This window comes from Oncorhynchus kisutch, linkage group LG14 (assembly GCF_002021735.2).
Source record: "Oncorhynchus kisutch isolate 150728-3 linkage group LG14, Okis_V2, whole genome shotgun sequence".
Classification (NCBI taxonomy): domain Eukaryota; kingdom Metazoa; phylum Chordata; class Actinopteri; order Salmoniformes; family Salmonidae; genus Oncorhynchus; species Oncorhynchus kisutch.
The window spans coordinates 33675673-33693650 of record NC_034187.2 but is presented as its reverse complement, the minus strand read 5'-3'; the positions used below and the strand labels follow the sequence as shown (position 1 = coordinate 33693650).

The 17978-nt window shown below is 45.1% G+C and overlaps 1 protein-coding gene across 1 annotated transcript in view; it reads left to right on the top strand.

Annotated features, from left to right (window-relative positions):
• LOC109903156 (disks large-associated protein 2) overlaps nt 1-17978 on the top strand; it is a 156829-nt gene that overhangs the window by 109042 nt on the left and 29809 nt on the right. The window contains exons 3-4 of the mRNA XM_031788283.1: nt 2295-3451; nt 15595-15806. Of these exons, the coding sequence (XP_031644143.1) occupies nt 2366-3451; nt 15595-15806 (1298 nt within the window). The 5' untranslated portion in view covers nt 2295-2365. The remainder of the gene's footprint in view (nt 1-2294; nt 3452-15594; nt 15807-17978) is intronic.

Genomic DNA, 17978 nt, shown 5'->3' with positions numbered 1-17978 from the left:
CTGTATGGAGTATAATCCTGGGGAATGGCAAAACTCTGCCGGAGGATCATTTATTCAACTTCTTCTTTGTGGAAGAGTCAACTTCAGACATCACTGCATCCTTTCACACAGCAGTAGCCGTGTTGTCATCCTCTGGACGGCAGGTAGCCTAGCGGTTAAGAGCGCTGAGCCAGTAAACAAAAGATTGCTGATTTGAATCCCTGGGCTGGCAAGGAGGATTTAAAAAAATTCTGCTCTTGAGCAAAGGCAGCACCAACAACTGTTCCCTCTGATTCAGAGGCGTTGGTTTATATGCTGCGGAAGACTTCGGTTGAATGCATTCAGTTGTGCAACTGACTAGGTATACCCTTTCCCTTCTGTCTGTAGAAGGAAACGCACAGAGTTTAACCAAACTGCCATAACCCAGAGAGAAGGTTAGACCTGAGTTGCCATTGCTGTAGCAGTACGTTGTTTTTCTTTTTGGCGGCATTCAACATTTTCCTCTCTCAGTTTTGTTTGACGGCATGATTTTGAATTACACAACTACAGAGTTTCACTTATCTACTTTCTGTTTCCTTTTAGCTCTCCTCATACTAGATATATTTAGCATGGTTGTGTTAAGTAGACAAAGCCCACCTAGTGGAACATGTCCCACATAAGGAATGCATTACATTCACACTGATGGATATTTACAGCAGCACGGCTGCTGGTCTCACAGCTCCTTGTCTTGCTCCAGGCGCCAATAGCAGAGACTAAGAATAAAGACCGTAAATTCCTGTTAAAGTATGATAGAATGATATAATATAAATGACAGAGTTTGGACTACACTCTTAGGGGGGGAAAAAAAAGGTTCCATCTAGAACCTAAAACGGTTATTCGGCTTTCCTCATAGGAGAACCCTTTAAAGAAACATTTTTGGTTCCAGGTAGAACCTTTTTTGGTTCCATGTAGAACCCTTTCCACAGAGGGTTCTACATGGAACCCAAAAGGGTTCTACTTGGAACCAAAAAAGGGTTCTCCTATTGGGACAGCCAAAGAACCCTTTTTGAACCCTTTTTTCTAAGAGTGTACTGTATTGGTTAACTTCGGCCCTTGTTGGCCATAGATCACGAACTGCTTTCCGCTTGGTCCCTTCTCTCATATAATCCTCCATACGTGTCCCTTCCAATAAAAAAATCAGCATCCATCCCGCCTCTGATTTTTGTTTGTTTGACTTTCAATTTCTATGGTTTCTCGTGAAATATAGTATCTCCTTTACTTTATGGGGTTACAGTTTGAGTGGAAGTGCAGGAGTTTATGGGCTGTGTAGTTGACTGGAGGATTGCTGCCTGGAAGAGGCTTGCTTTTGTTCTTAATATATTTACATGTGTTTACTGTCAAATAAATGAAATATGGCCTGTCTAACTCTTTATGACTAAACACACAATACTTTATGGCTAGGAACCCTTTTGTTCCATTGTTATATTTGGCCTGATTGTCATTTCTGTGTGTGATGAGTTTAGGAAAGTATTGTTCATTTCTAATAACACTCAGTCAGGGTTTGTAACATTTCATAGTTGTTGATTCAATGCACTGAACTTGCGTTCTTGGACAGAAATTCAATAAACAGTTAATCTGAAGAGTCCTTTTTACAGAAAGGTGAAAATAAGACTTTGTGTCATTCTGCGTCCGCTGATGCTATTCCATTCGTATTCTACGGTCTTTGTCTTGTGACCCTTTTGTCTATGTTTTATTCAAGTGGAGGGCATGTGCAATTAGAGTGAAATAATGGTGTTGGGTTGTCTAAATAGAGAAAAGCTTTCCTCTGGTTAAGTTGAATGCGGTGGCGAGGTGGGCTGGGATGTCCGCCTTTGGTGACAGATCAAAGAGAATGTGGTTTTAATCTAGTGATGCGGCCGCGGTGGGGACCGTGCAAAGATGCACCTCAAAGCGCTCTCGTCAGGGCTTTGACGGATGACATCGCCGCTCCAGAATGATAGGCTATTATTTCACTTTGCCTTGGATAAATGGCAATGCTAGCTGCTACCTGTCCCCGTCACCTTCCCTCGCCTCGCAGACTGGCACCAACAGACAGACAGGGGAGGGAGGGAGTTGGGAATAAGAGGCCTGAGCTCTGTGGGACTGTGCCATTTTGTGATCATACTTTCTCTTTTTCCACCTTGTTGTTCTGGGTGACTGAGGACAATGTGCTGCTGTAGTGACAATGACATTTGATAAGCGGCTTATTTGATAATGTGTCTTTCTCTCTCTCTCTCTCTCTCTCGCTCTCTCTCTCTCACACAAACACACACACACAAACACACACACAAACACAGACCAGCAGTATTCATGGTCTCCCTCTCAGCACTTCGATGAAGAAAGCAACTCCCCTCCTCCACCCAGGAACATGAAGGCTCTATCGGGCGGGCGGCCCAGCCAGCTCCAGATCACCTCGGCTCACACCTGCGGCCTGGCCGACTGCGACCACTCCCTGGACCACCATGACTCCCGCACCCCCTCTTACCTCCTCAGCCCCACAGAGAGCTGTCCCATGGAGCACCACCGCCGCTGCTCTCCCCATAGCTCCATCCACTCTGAGTGCATGGCGATGCCCATCTCCGTCTCCATGGCCAACACAGACCACTCCATCTCCAGCAGCACCTTTCCCAGGATGCATTACAGTTCCCACCACGACGGCAGCGGGTCACGGGACAGTGGTGGTGGTGGAGGAGGTGTTGGCGGTGGATCACGGGATCGAGACGAGTGTGGCTCGTCGCATGGCGGCAGCGGTAAGATGAACAGAATCCCGGCCAACCTGCTGGACCAGTTTGAGAAGCAACTTCCGTTACATCGCGACGGCTTCCACACACTGCAGTACCAGAAGACGCACACCACCACCACGGAGCAGCGCAACGAGAGCCCCGGGAGGATCCGACACCTGGTCCACTCTGTCCAGAAGCTCTTCACCAAGTCCCACTCCCTGGAGGGCTCGTCCAAGATGAACGGCACCAAGGGGGACTCGCACCGGGAAGGCTCCCACCACCACCATCCCAACCACCATGGACACCACAAACACAGCAAGCGCAGCAAGAGCAAAGAGCGTAAGTCATCAGACAGCAGCGGGAAGCAGCGCTCCGGGGTGGCGGGCTGGTGGAGCTCGGACGATAACCTGGACAGTGACAGTACGTACCGGACGCCCAGCGTCATGTCCCGCCAACAGGTGGACCACATCAGCCACTGCTACCCCGACTCTGTCCACAGCCACTACGGGGACCTGTCGCTCAAGACCTCCAAGAGCAACAACGATGTGAAGTGTTCCGCGTGTGAGAGCGTGGCCATGGCTCCTGAAGGGAAGTTCATGAAGAGGAGCTCCTGGTCAACGCTGACTGTCAGCCAGGCCAAGGAGGCCTACAGGAAGTCTTCCCTAAACCTGGAGAAACCCATGACGCCCACAGACCTCAAGCCCAACCTCAGGCCCTGCCACTATCTACAGGTGAGTCACTCGTATAATCCTAATATGTCCGTTGCTGGAGCCATGTTGCTGGAACCACAGTAATGTTATAGATAGGCAGAGAGATGGATGGGATTGGCAGAGAAGCAGACAGATATGTACAGTACGGACAGACATAGGTCCGCTGGTAGGCTGATTCAGTGAAGCTATTGAAGAGAGGATTTATTGTCATTAGCAGTCAGTGTAGAACCGAAGACCAGCTAGGCTACATGCTAACACTCAGAAACACTGCAAACAATGAGGCTCGTTGATTAGCACTCATCTCAGTAAGCCTGCCGTTAACATGGCCTTCCATTCTATCAGCGGCTTATATTCAATAGACAGTGAGTCCAGACAGTTACTATGATGTTGTTTGTCTCAGCTGGACTTCTGATAGTTCTGAGATTTAATCACTTGTATTTCCCTGTCCAGGATATGAATCACCTGTCAGGGGATCAGCAGGGTAGTAGCAGTGAAAGGGACGGCACAGTGGGAGCAAATCAATTACTGTATCAATGAATGACACCAGTGACAAGTCGGGAGTGCAAAGAAAAGACTCGGGATCAATGCCGATTTGAGCTTGTTGTCGTGCTGTTTCTCCAAGCTGTCAGTTGGTCTGTATCGGTGTGTGAGAGCACTTAGTTCATGGCCAGAATCCGCTTGGTGGGAAACCCTGGTGGATTGTGGTGAACGGCATTAAGATCAATTCAAAGGGAATCAGCATGTTTGTAGTTGATGGTCCAGGGGTTTTATGTTGGGGTTGTTGTAGTAAAGGGTAGGCCATTTGCTTGGGAATGGCAAGTCCCTTACCAACTGCACTCTGAAATAACTATGTATATCAAACAATGGTATTTGTGTATGATGAATCAATAACAAAGCTCTTAAGACAATGAAAAGTACATGTTTTACAGTAAACATGCAACCCATGAGGTATGATCTGCTGATAATCTCAGGGAACATTGAGTGGGCTACTGCCTGGAGCTAAAACCACGTGAACTCCTCAACACTCAGAGAAACACTCCTCAGGGACACTCCATGAAGTGGAATGTGGTGGAAATGTTAGATGCTGTCTTAAATGGACAAGAGGTACATTACTCAACCCACCCACCATTCTAATGGGAAGTCCGGCATTGTGTCTGACTATTAGCTGACGTAAACAGAAAAACAGGAGCATGTGGTCTGTGACTAATGCCAAGCAACTGTATATAAAGCACTTTTAAAGGTGATGAACTCCAAACAACGTTGGGGCCTTAGAACCTCTACTCTCTTATCTCTCTAAGTGTACTAAGCTCTCTCTGAGACAATGATGATAGGAGACTGTAATGTATTCTTCATCAGTTCATTAAATGGGGTGTCTGAACGTCCATAAACACGTTGGTTGTTCTATAAATAGCCTGGCCCATTCTATTGGTTCTCTGCCGCAGGGCTATTTTGAGTCTCGGTTGTCAATCGGCCACGGGTGACGCATTTCCCCTGGGGATTGGTGCCCTCTCTCAGAGGTGAGCTAGCTACCAGGGAGACAGGGGGAAATAAACAGACTATTCTGGTCTCTGGCTGGCTGACTGGCTCTCTGTCTCACTGTCTGTCTCTATCTCTCTCCCTTTCCTTATCAACAGGAGCAGTGAGTCAGGCAGATTGAGTTGTTAGACAAGAACATTACTATAACTTTAGGCAACATCCTGTTGCTGTTCTGCTTTGTTTTCCTATTTCGGTTTTAGGGTGCAATCCTATAGATTAAATGACGAAGACAAATTTCGGTTGAAGGCATTCAGTTGTGCAACTGACTATGCATCCGGTTTTCCTTTCCCTATAAAGATAGTTGTTGTTTGCTGTTGTGGGAGGTGGCACTCTGTTGTGGGAGGTGGCACTCTGTTGTGGGAGGTGGCACTCTGTTGTGGGAGGTGGCACTCTGTTGTGGGAGGTGGCACTCCTTATGGTTTGATGTGCCGGCAAGGGTATTGTAGTTTTGTGTTTTTAATTATTTTTTAATTCATTTTTTAAAAACTTTTATTCGAAATTCAGTTTAGTTTCAGTTAGTTTGCAGACTTGATTTACTAGTTTTTATTCCGTTTTAGTTTGATAATAACATTTATATTTTGTTTTTATTTTATTTTATTTCAGTGTTAGGAACAGAATGTGGCCTATGCGTGGGATGCTAGTCTTGTGGACTTGCCAGACTCAATGAATAACTGAACCAAAGCTTTGTCTCTTTTTTAATAGTCATTGGAATGAGGCAGGTTTCATGCTCATTTAAAGCCAGGGGGGAAGTAAGCCGGTACGGTCTGGTACGGTGTAGGCCTACTGGCAAAAGAGATAGTGGCAGTACGTTGTATCGGTAAAACATGAGCCTATCTCTATAATTAAAACAAAGATGGAAAGAAAATTGCTATTATACCGCCTGGCAGCCACTTGAGAAATGAGCGAATAGACTTTAGAACAGATGGTATGAACTCCAAAATGTGGTGTATACCAAAATGCAGTGTATACCAAAATGTGGTGTATACCAAAATGTGGTGTATACCAAAATGCGGTGTATACCAAAATGCGGTGTATACCAAAATGTGGTGTATACCAAAATGTGGTGTATACCAAAATGTGGGTGTATACCAAAATGTGGTGTATACCAAAATGCGGTGTATACCAAAATGCGGTGTATACCAAAATGTGGTGTATACCAAAATGTGGGTGTATACCAAAATGCTGCGGTGGGGTTCGAGGGGAACACAAACATTTTGAGAAAGTAGAGATCACTAGTCGGGACGGAGACATGCGCGGACACCAGTGGATACAACAATCAATTCAGGCTACAAGTTTGCCTAATGACAATCAACGAATGTCATTACACTTCTTGGTATTTTAGTAGATGCCCCTTTTCATTCATCAAATGACAGGAGCAAAGTGCACTGCTTTAGATGCTGGAATTATTTTAGAGTGGATGAACATGCGCAGGTAGCCTGCTTATCAAGTGATTTGTTTGACAATCAATGAAAACAACATGCCAGGTTGTGTTCGTGCCACATTTAAAGGTAATCAATTTTTACAGTTAAATGACATGGCTTTACTGCTAGGCCCACACATTTTTTTCACACATTTTCACATATAGGAACATCAACTCAAATGTTATTTGTCAAATGCAGCGAATACAACAGGTGTAGACTTTACTGTGAAATGCTTACTTACGAACCCTTTCCCAACAATGCAGAGTTACAAAGTAAGAAAGGACATTTTAAAAAGGAAATAGTAACACACTAAAATGCCATACCGAGGGAAAAAAAAGGTATCTACTTTCACCCAGGTCTAAAGCACACTGCTAAAGTCTGTTGTCCTCGGGAAGAGGTTGCTGTTTGCATTGTCTACGTGCAGCTAGCTGGTGGCTGTCTCACTTTGTCTATTTCCTTTAATTGTTTAAATGCTTCTTTGTGGTGTTCAGGTGAACTTCAAGTTGGTAGGGGTTTTCCCTTTGATCTCCATACCACACCTGTACCATCTTCTAACTCAACAATGCATTTACTTTTGTCTGTCACAGCAATGTCATCACAATAATAATAAGGCGACCAAAGGAAGTGTTGGCTTTGGGGATGACCAGTGAAATATACCTGCTGGAGCGCGTGCTACGGGTGGGTGTTGCTATGGTGAACAGTGAGCTGAGATAAGGCGGGGCTTTACCTAGCAAAGACTTATAGATGACCTGGAGCCGGTGGGTTTGGCGACGAATATGTAGTGAGGGCCAGCCAACAACAGGTCGCAGTGGTGGGTAGTACAGTATATGGACAAAACAGATGGCACTGTGATATACTACATCCAGTTTGCTGAGTAGAGTTTGAGGCTATTTTGTAAATGACCTCGCCGAAGTCAAGGATCGGTAGGATAATCAGTTTTACGAGGATATGTTTGGCAGCATGAGTGAAGGAGTCTTTGTTGCGAAATAGGAAGCCAATTCTAGATTTAATTTTGGATTGGAGATGCTTAATGTGAGTCTGGAAGGAGAGTTTACAGTCTAACCAGACACCTAGGTATTTGTAGTTGTCCACGTATTCTAAGTCAGAACCGTCCAGAGTAGTGATGCTAGTCGGGCGGGCGGGTGCAGACAGCAATCAGTTGAAGAGCATGCATTTAGTTTTACTAGCATTTAAAATCAGTTGGAGGCTAAGGAAGGAGTGTTGTATGGCATTGAAGCTCATTTGGAGGTTTGTTAGCATAGTGTCCAAAGAAGGGCAAGATGTATGCAGAATGGTGTCATCTGCGTAGAGGTGGATCAGACAATCACCAACAGCAAGAGCAACATCATTGATATATACAGAGAAAAGGGTCTGCCTGAGAATTGAACCCTGTGGTACCCCCATAGAGACTGCCAGAGGTCCGGACAACAGACCCTCCGATTTGAGACACTGAACTCTATCTGAGAAGTAGTTGGTGAACCAGGCGAGGCAGTCAAATCAAAATCACATTTATTTGTTACATACACATGGTTAGCAGATGTTAATGCGAGTGTAGCGAAATGCTTGTGCTTCTAGTTCCGACAATGCAGTAATAACCAACGAGTAATCTAACCTAACAATTCCAAAACTACTACCTGATACACACAAGTGTAAAGGGATAAAGAATATGTACCTAAAGATAAATGAATGAGTGATGGTACAGAACGGCATAGGCAAGATGCAGTAGATGGTTTCGAGTACAGTATATAGATATGAGATGAGTAATGTAGGGTATGTAAACAAAGTGGCATAGTTTAAAGTGGCTAGTGATACATGTATTACATAAAGATGCAGTAGATGATATAGAGTACAGTATATTCATATGAGATGAGTAATGTAGGGTATGTAAACATTATATTAAGTAGCATTGTTTAAAGTGGCTAGTGATATATTTTCCATCAATTCCCATTATTAAAGTGACTGGAGTTGAGTCAGTGTGTTGGCAGCAGCCACTCAATGTTAGTGGTGGCTGTTTAACAGTCTGATGGCCTTGAGATAGAAGCTGTTTTTCAGTCTCTCAGTCCCTGCTTTGATGCACCTGTACTGACCTCGCCTTCTGGATGATAGCGGGGTGAACAGGCAGTGGCTCGGGTGGTTGTTGTCCTTGATGATCTTTATGGCCTTCCTGTGACATCGGGTGGTGTAGGTGTCCTGGAGGGCAGGTAGTTTGCCCCCGGTGATGCGTTGTGCAGACCTCACTACCCTCTGGAGAGAGCCTTACGGTTGTGGGTGGAGCAGTTCCGTACCAGGCGGTGATACAGCCTGACAGGATGCTCTCGATTGTGCATCTGTAGAAGTTTGTGAGTGCTTTTGGTGACACGCTGAATTTCTTCAGCCTCCTGAGTTTGAAGAGGCGCTGCTGCGCCTGCTTCACCACACTGTCTGTGTGGGTGGACCAATTCAGTTTGTCTGTGATGTGTACGCCGAGGAACTTAAAACTTACAACCCTCTCCACTACTGTCCCGTTGATGTGGATAGGGGGGTGCTCCCTCTGATTCCTGAAGTCCACAATCATCTCCTTAGTTTTGTTGACGTTGAGTGTGAGGTTATTTTCCTGACACCACACTCCGAGGGCCCTCACCTCCTCCCTGTAGGCCGTCTCGTCGCTGTTGGTAATCAAGCCTACCACTGTAGTGTCGTCCGCAAACTTGAGTCTGCCGATAACAATGCGGTGATTGACAGAGTCTAAAGCCTTGGCCAGGTCGACGAAGACGGCTGCACAGTACTCTATTTTTCCGATGGCGGTTATGATATCATTTAGGAACTTGAGCGTGGCTGAGGTGCACCCATGACCAGCTCGGAAACCAGATTGCATAGTGCAGAAGGTACGGTGGGATTAGAAATGGTCGGTGATCTGTTTGTTAACTTGGCTTTCGAAAATTTTAGAAAGGCAGGGTAGGATGGATATTCGTTTATAACAGTTTGAGTCTAGAGTTTCTCCCCCTTTGAAGAAGGAGATGACCGCGGCAGGTTTCCAATCTTTGGGGATTTCAGACGATACAAAAGAGAGGTTGAACAGGCTAGTAATAGGGGTTACAACAATTTCGGCTGATCATTTTAGAAAGAGAGGGTCCAGATTGTCTAGCCCAGCTGATTTGTAGGGATCCAGATTTTGCAGCTCGTTAGTAAGCATAGGACAGAACAGAGATAGAGTACAGTTGGCTTCTTCCTGAAATTCCAAATGTTGGGAATCATATGTGGCATCAACCATCGCTCTCTCTCTGACAGACTGATTACACAAATTAGTCCCAATTACCCTGCCATGAACCCACACACACACACACACACACACACACACACACACACACACACACACACACACAGAGGCCCTCGTTAGTACCTGTTGGGGAGGAACAGCAGGTTTGATTTAGATGCAGTAAGGTGGCAGTGACAATGCAATTAAGCCCTGGACGTGACCAGCTCACCTGACCAAGATACAGATTTACTACCGACTGCTGCTCTTGGCACACTGCTCGGCCAAAATGCCACAACACAATATCTTTGTTTACGGTTTGTCTTAGCCTTGATTAATTCACTTTCACCATTTAACACAACTCTCTTTTCCTTCCAGAAGAGTACAAAGCAAGGATTAGGCTTTGATAGTTTTGCTGCTAAGGCAATGCGGCAGGATTTAATAAACCAATGAACTGCCATGTTAACTTGCCAAAGGTGGATGGTTCAGAGTGAGAAAGCCTGTGATTAAAGGCAGAGTAAAGTTGCAGCACTGCAGAAACCACAGTCTCTCTCTCTGTGAGGGTGAACCAGATAGACACAATAAACCCACATCATCAGAGATGGGCTATAGCCTCGCTCAAAAGCCTTACACTCAAAGGAGGGCATAGGTAAATAAATAAATAATTAAAGTGCATTCAGAAAGTATTCAGACCCCTTCCCCTTTTCCACATTTTGTTACGTTACAATCTTTTTTTTTTTTTTTAAATGTCTCATCAATCTACACACATTAATGACAAAGCGAAAACAGGTATTTAGAATTTTAGAATACAAAAACTGAAATACCTTATTTACATAAGTATTCAGACCCTTTGCTATGAGACTCTAAATTGAGCTCAGGTGCATCCTGTTTCTATTGTTCATCCTTGTGATGTTTCTACAACTTGATGGTTTGGAAAGGCACACACCTGTCTATATAAAGTCCCACAGTTCATGTCAGAGCAAAAACCAAGACAGGTTGAAGGAATTGTTGGTAGATCTCCAAGATAGGATTGTGTCGAGGCAAAGATCTCAGGAAAGGTACCAAGAAAAATTGGCAGCATTGAAGGTCCCCAAGAGCACAATGGCCTCTATAATTCTTAAATGTAAGAAGTTTGGAACCACCCAGACTCTTCCTAGAGTTGGCCACTCAGCCAGAGATTTAAAAAATAAATAACACCCCTCGCTGAAACACACTGAATCATTCTCTTCCCACAATCCTCTCTGAAGACATGATGGAGCGGGGAGGGATTATCACTGATTGAGTTGTTTAGCGACGTCGCGCCAGGGAAGCCAGGTCTATCCCCCTTTCTACTCTGGCTGGGTCCTGTTTTAATGGCGCTGACTTGTGTTCCTAGGGGGAGATGACCTGAGTGGAACAGAGCTGCAGAGTTAATCAATGAAATGAACTGCAGGAGCAGCAGCAGGGCCTACAGCCTACAGCCCATTTCCCCGGTAGAGGGCTATGGAGCAGTAGCAGCAGCAGGGCCTACAGCCTACAGCCCATCCCCCTGGGGAGGCCTATTGGGCAGGAGCAGCAGCAGGGCCTACAGCCTACAGCCCATCCCCCTGGGGAGGCCTATTGGGCAGGAGCAGCAGCAGGGCCTACAGCCTACAGCCCATCCCCCTGGGGAGGCCTATTGGGCAGGAGCAGCAGCAGGGCCTACAGCCTACAGCCCATCCCCCTGGGGAGGCCTATGGGGCAAGAGCAGCAGCAGGGCCTACAGCCTATAGCCCATCCCCCTGGGGAGGCCTATGGGGCAAGAGCAGCAGCAGGGCCTACAGCCTACAGCCCATCCCCCTGGGGAGGCCTATGGGGCAAGAGCAGCAGCAGGGCCTACAGCCTACAGCCCATCCCCCTGGGGAGGCCTATTGGGCAGGAGCAGCAGCAGGGCCTACAGCCTACAGCCCATCCCCCTGGGGAGGCCTATAGGGCAGGAGCATGGCTGAGAGCGCAGGGCTGGAAATGCACAGGTCATTCACACATTATCTGGAGAACTGGACTAGAACATGCAATGTATAGTCTATCCTATTAGGACAGGATCAGGGCTGGGGCCTGAGGCCACATACAGGTGAACGCCCAAACATAGTCTGGGAGAGGAGAGGGACTGTAGCTACTGTACATCTCAGGATGTGTCCTTTTTCTGCCTCTTGTGTTTTGCCGTCATGTATAGTTTGTAGTGGCTCTCCTCACTTGAGTAAATTCATTACATTCTGCCCCTAGATAACTAAGTACACATTCTAGGATATTCTATTGTTGCAAGCAGCATGAACCATTTGGACCTTGACTGTGTAGATTTGTATGTTCTCTTCCTTCATGCAAACAGCCCTGTGATGTGTGTGTATTCATTAGGATGGGAGACACGGAGATGTCTGGTTCGTTGTCTCTACACAGGGGGGGATCCACCCGTGTATCTAGTTTATTAGCAAATCCCAAATTAAACAAATCTCACCACAGTGTGTGGCTGTCCTCTGGCGCTCCTTCCTTAATTAGACGTCCAAAAATATCAAACTCCTTGAAGACTTAATTAACCCATCGACTCTGGTGAGCGTGCAATGTTTGTATGTGTGTGTGTGTGTGTGTTTTGTACCAGACGTCCTCACAAGCGTAGTAAAACACGAACAATTTAGACAAGTGGGGTCATTTTGCCGGTTCCCACAAGGAAAACGGCTATTTTAGGTTTAGGGTTAGAATTAGGGATAGGAGTTAATAAATTGTTTGGACCAAGGATAGTACAACAAACGTGTGTGTGTGTTGGTGTGTTTGTGTGTTTGTGTGTTTGTGTGTTTGTGTGTGTGTGTGCGTGCATGTGTGTGTGTCATCTGAAGGGTATAAAATGATATCTCCCTTGGTATGTGTGTGTGGCCCAGTTTTGCTTATTTGTGTGGAATCATCGTGGCACATTTTGCAAGCCCCTTACTCTGGAATCATAATATTATGAATTTCTGCAATAGAGCGCTGTGGACCCACGGGCCTTATGACTTTCAACACACAAGCCCTATTGATTACAGCCAGCTCTCTACTGTCAGATCATTGGTAAGCCAAGCTCATCACCAAGCTAGGGACCCTGGGACTGAACCCCTCTCTATGCAACTGAATCCTGGACTTCGTGATGGGCCGGCCCGCTGACCTTCAACATTGGGACTCCTCAGGGGTGTGTGCTTAGTCCCATCCTGTACTCCCTGTTCACCCACGACTGCGTGACCACGCATGACTCCAGCACCATCATCAAGTTTGCTGATGACACAACGGTGGCAGGCCTGATCACAGACAACAATGAGTAAGTCTAGAGGGCTCCCGAGTGGCGCAGCGGTCTAAGGCACTGCATCTCAGTACTAGAGGTGTCACTACAGACCCTAGTTCGATTACAGGCTGTATCACAACCGGCCATGATTGGGAGTCCCATAGGGCGGCGCACAATTGGCCCAGCATCCGGGTTAGGGTTTGGCCGGGGTAGGCCGTCATTGTAAAATAAGAATTTGTTCTTAACTGACTTGCCAAGTTAAATAAAGGTTCATTTTGAGACTTAGCAGTGTGGTGTCAGGACAACAGCCTCTCCCTCAACATCAGTAAGACCAAAGAGCTGCTCGTGGACTATAGGAGAAAGGGAAGAGCACACCCCCATCCACATTGACGGGACTGTTGTGGAGTGGTTCGAGAGCTTCAAGTGACTTGGCGTCCACATCGCTAAGAACTTAACATGGTCCACACACAGTCGTGAAGAGGGCATGGCAGTGCCTCTTCCCCCTCAGGAGGCTGAAAATATTTGGTATGGGCCCTCAGATCCACAAAAAGTTCTACAGCTGCACCATCGAGAGCATCTTCACAGCCTGCATCAATGCTTGGTATGGCAAATACATCTCAAAGCCTTACATAGGGTGGGTCGGACAGCCCAGTACATCACTGGGGCCAAGCTCCCTGCCACCAGGACCTCTACATCCACCCAGGCCAAACACTCCAGCCACCCAGGCCATAGACTGTTCACTCTGCTACCTCCCGACAAATGGTACTGGAGCATCGGCTATTGTAATTGAACTCTGCTGTACTTTTGAAGTAAAGCAAAACTGTGACAGAGAGGGCTCTATTGTAACAAACCTAATGCAATACCAAGAATATAAAGAGAAAGAGAGCATGTCCACTCACCATTATACTGCTCGCAAATGTAATGTTTTATAAACATCATGGATCCATCTTACAGATCATATTTGCACTTCTCCAGAAATAGCAGACGAATTTGCCAATGGACGGTGCATCTTTCTAATAAGTTAAATGAAATGGGGGGAAACCATTCATATATTTATTTCTAAATACGAGATTTACCGGCACAAAAAACACATCTCTCCTTCCATGGGCACTGTACTTCATGGCTGGATAGGCTGCGCTTCCGCTCTCTAAATCCATGCCTTTATCAACTGCGTTACCTTTAAGACCTGCTTTTTGTGGGTCTTAAAATGGCCCATTAGCACTGTAAAATGGCCCATCAGCGCTGTAAAATGGCCCATTAGCACTGTAAAATGGCCCATTAGCACTGTAAAATGGCCCATTAGTGCTGCACGAAGTTACTTTTGCGCTTGTTTTTAAGGACAAACCTCAAATATTGCCACCCCTCCCACCTCAGTGGAAGCGATCTGATGTTCGACAGGTAAATTACCGAACCTGGTGTTAGGGCTGGAAAATGTCAGTGCCAGATGAAATTTCTAACTATCGTGCGTATGACACTTGCACCTCCTTTGTGCCAGCCGAAAATAGAGCCCGGAGAGAGGATGAGAGAGAGAGACTTTAGTGGTAACTTCTTTATTTAACGAGCCTGTGATATTTAAATGAGTTTGTAAACAGCATGATGTCATCAGTTCGATTGAATTAACCCCTAGCCATTTGTCCAGCAGCTTCAAATAGTTTCCACAACCTTTCAACAAGTGCCATTATACAAACAGAACACCAGAATATGATACCTTTGTGTTAGGCTTAGGATTTTAGTTTGATCTTCTGAATTTCAGAAGGGATTTTCGTAACAAATGGACGCTCATTTACTCTGGATATTTTTGAAGGAATTATATTGAATTAAAACCAATTCTACTATTAAATTGGACTAGAACAGTTCTCTTGCATGGTTTATTTACTGCTCATAGACGTCTTGCATCAGTAGGTAAACCATCCGACAGGAATGTCAAACAGTGTTACCGCTGCTCTGCTGTGGTTTATCATGCAACATGTAACACTCTGAAGGCAAGGAGACACCACATCTCTGATGCTGCTCTCACATTCAATATTGAAGAGCCTTATGATGTGTAATGCAACCTTGGGTAAACACAGCACGATCACACTGCACGTACCTCGCTTTGAGTCTCAATCTGGGAACAGATTGCAGTCGAGGGAACAAGTCTGAGTCAGAAAACATCTTGCCAATGGGGATGATGCCTTGCAAGAGCCTTGTCTCAGCTGCAAATGTCTTACTAGCTATAGAGAGAGAATGATAACAGAATATTACAAATGATGTACTGTACCTATCTTTGCCTGAGCTGTGGTTAAATGTGACTGTGGATGAATCTCCTATTCAGTTTGATCCTCTATGATCCCACTCTCACTACCTTCATTTTACCAATAAACATGATGGAGGACAGTCTGCTTTACACTACGGCTGAGCCAATAGCCACATTGAGAAAACAACAACTCTCCTGACATACCAAAACCAAACAGCTAATGGCTAACTGTTTTCAGGTCTATGTAACAATATCCACAGTTTAAAGATAAACTGGACCTACCTGCAGTAATTACTGTCACATGTAGGTAAGTACATGTTACTGCAAGTGGGGGCAAAGAAACTTTGAGGTAAACCTGTGTATCTGTAGTACTCATAACATAATTACATTACAGTATCTTCTACAATCTTACTACTTCTGTTGCAGGGTACCCAACCCTTCTCTCTAACCCTCTCTCTATCCCCCCCTCCCCCCCAGGTACCTCAGGATGAGTGGAGTGGCTACCCAGGGGGCGGTAAGGACGATGAGATCCCCTGTCGGAGGATGAGGAGCAGCAGTTACGTCAAAGCCATGGGTGATGAGGAGAGTGGAGAGTCTGACTCCAGCCCCAAGACCTCCCCCGTGAAGACAGTCCGGCCAGACGCCCTGGTCAAGTCTGTCATGCAGAGACCACTCCTAGACTCCCAGAGGTAGGCCATGTAAAGTACCCTAGCATGTGGAACTGAGTTAAGAACGTGCCGTAAGATCACTCCACAGCTAGCTTGAAATGTCACGGATGGAGCCATCCAAATCGGTCCCTTTTGGGTGCCTCAACCTGTTGGAACGTTGTCAAGGAGGGCGGTCACGTATGTTGCGAAGCAGAAGATCACTGGTTTGAGCCCAGTATGGGGCAGTCAGACATTGGAGGAAGCTAAGCAGTTAGCAGCACACTGACCCCCATTACACAGGTAATGCTAAAGATTTGATCCCAGATCTGTGGTTAATAAGGGCACGTTCTAGAACTTGTAGAAATACCAAATAAATTAATCAGATTTAATTTCTAGAGCAAAAAGTTTTTAGTGTCATTGTTTATAAAGATTTGTTAAGTGTGTGCAAGTAAGTAAGCACTGGGGGTATAAAATGAATGAATGCTGGAATGGATTAGATAGGCCATGATGCAGACACAATCACAGAAACGAGGTTAGAATGATAATGGCATGACGTTAGAACAAATGCAGCAGATTAACATGAAATTAGATTACAATACTTGTCCATTGGATGAGACGAGCAAAATTCTAACACACTAACAATGGCTCAAGCAAAAACATATCCTAGATAGATGATTCAATTAGGGGGGGCAAGAATGCTGTTGTTTGCCTTTTTACATACTCTGTTGGAAGGCAATGTCGTTGTTGGATTATAAAACGGCATATTCTAGTTCTCTTTTTCTTTACATTAAAGTCAGTGAGGAAAAGTAAAACCAAAATGATCCAATGTTGTTATTTCCATAGAAATGTCTCCCCATTACAAATCTGTTTTCAGAATAGTTTTAGAGCCTTGAATTAGTTACACATAGTGTTTAAAGGGGCACACAGGTTATTTTCTCTGTGTCTACTTCTACATGAAAAAATACTATAGTACACTATGGTATAATATGGTATTATTATGGAAAACTATGGTATTCACTCAAATGTTTTTGCGGACTTTACAGTACTTTTTACTGTGGTATTTACTGTTAACTATAGTATAAATACTGTAGTAAAAGAAAACTACAATATTTTCTATGGTAATTAATACAGTGCAGATTGTATACTGTAGTATTTAGTGTAGTGTTTTTGCAGACTGTACTATACTGCAGTATTTATTGTAGTGTTTTTTCAGATTGTAGTATACTGTAGTGTTTATTATAGTGTTTTTGCAGACATTACTGTAGTATTTACTATAGTGTTTTTGTTTTATTTTCTTTGACATAAAGTGGTGGCTATCTCCTTCAGGAAACCTACTGGAGAAATACGAGCAAGTTTTCCATAACCTGTTGGTAGGACTGGGGTCTGAACCGGTAATAATATATTCTATAACCTGCATAGAACACAATATGGTCTATACTTGGCATGTAGGTTTCTCACTTATGGGTGGCACAAATTGGTATATGGGGGAGGGGAATGGACAGGGTACATGGAAATGAAATACTGTATACAGCTGCACCAATGTGTCGGATGAAACACCGCTCAACTGATGACTGAGGTCAGCTTGCAGGCTTACGGCCCGCCACAAGGAGTCGCTAGAGTGCGATGAGCCAAGTAAAGCCCACCCAGCCACACCCTCCCCTAACCCAGACGACGCTGCGCCAATTGTGCGCCGCCCTATGGGATTCCCAGGCACGGCCAGCTGTGATACAGCCTGGGATCAAACCCAAGGCTGTAGTGATGCTGCAACACTGTGATGCAGTGCCTTAGACCGCTGTATACCACTTGGGAGGCCCCGGACTGTAGTGTTTTAGCGGACATTACTGTAATATTTTTTTGTAGATAATACTTCAGTATTTACTTTAATATTCTACAGTATTCTACAAAATTCTATAGTAAGTACTAAAGTATGTAGAATAATCTACAGTATACTACAATTTACTATAGAATTCTATAGTAAGTACTGTAGTATTCTATTGTAAGCGGTAGTATTTTTTCATATGGGCTGTTTCTTGTCCTTGTATGGTTTGGTAATTGTCCTTGTCAATGGCTGCTGTGTTTGCCCAGTGTTTCTCCCATTTCCTTGTTACCGCACTTCCTCACCTTCACCCCTGGGGCACTCTCATATATCATTCATATCCTTGTCAATTTAGGTCGCAGAGCAGTGGCAGAGTTATATTGCAATAAAAACGTAGT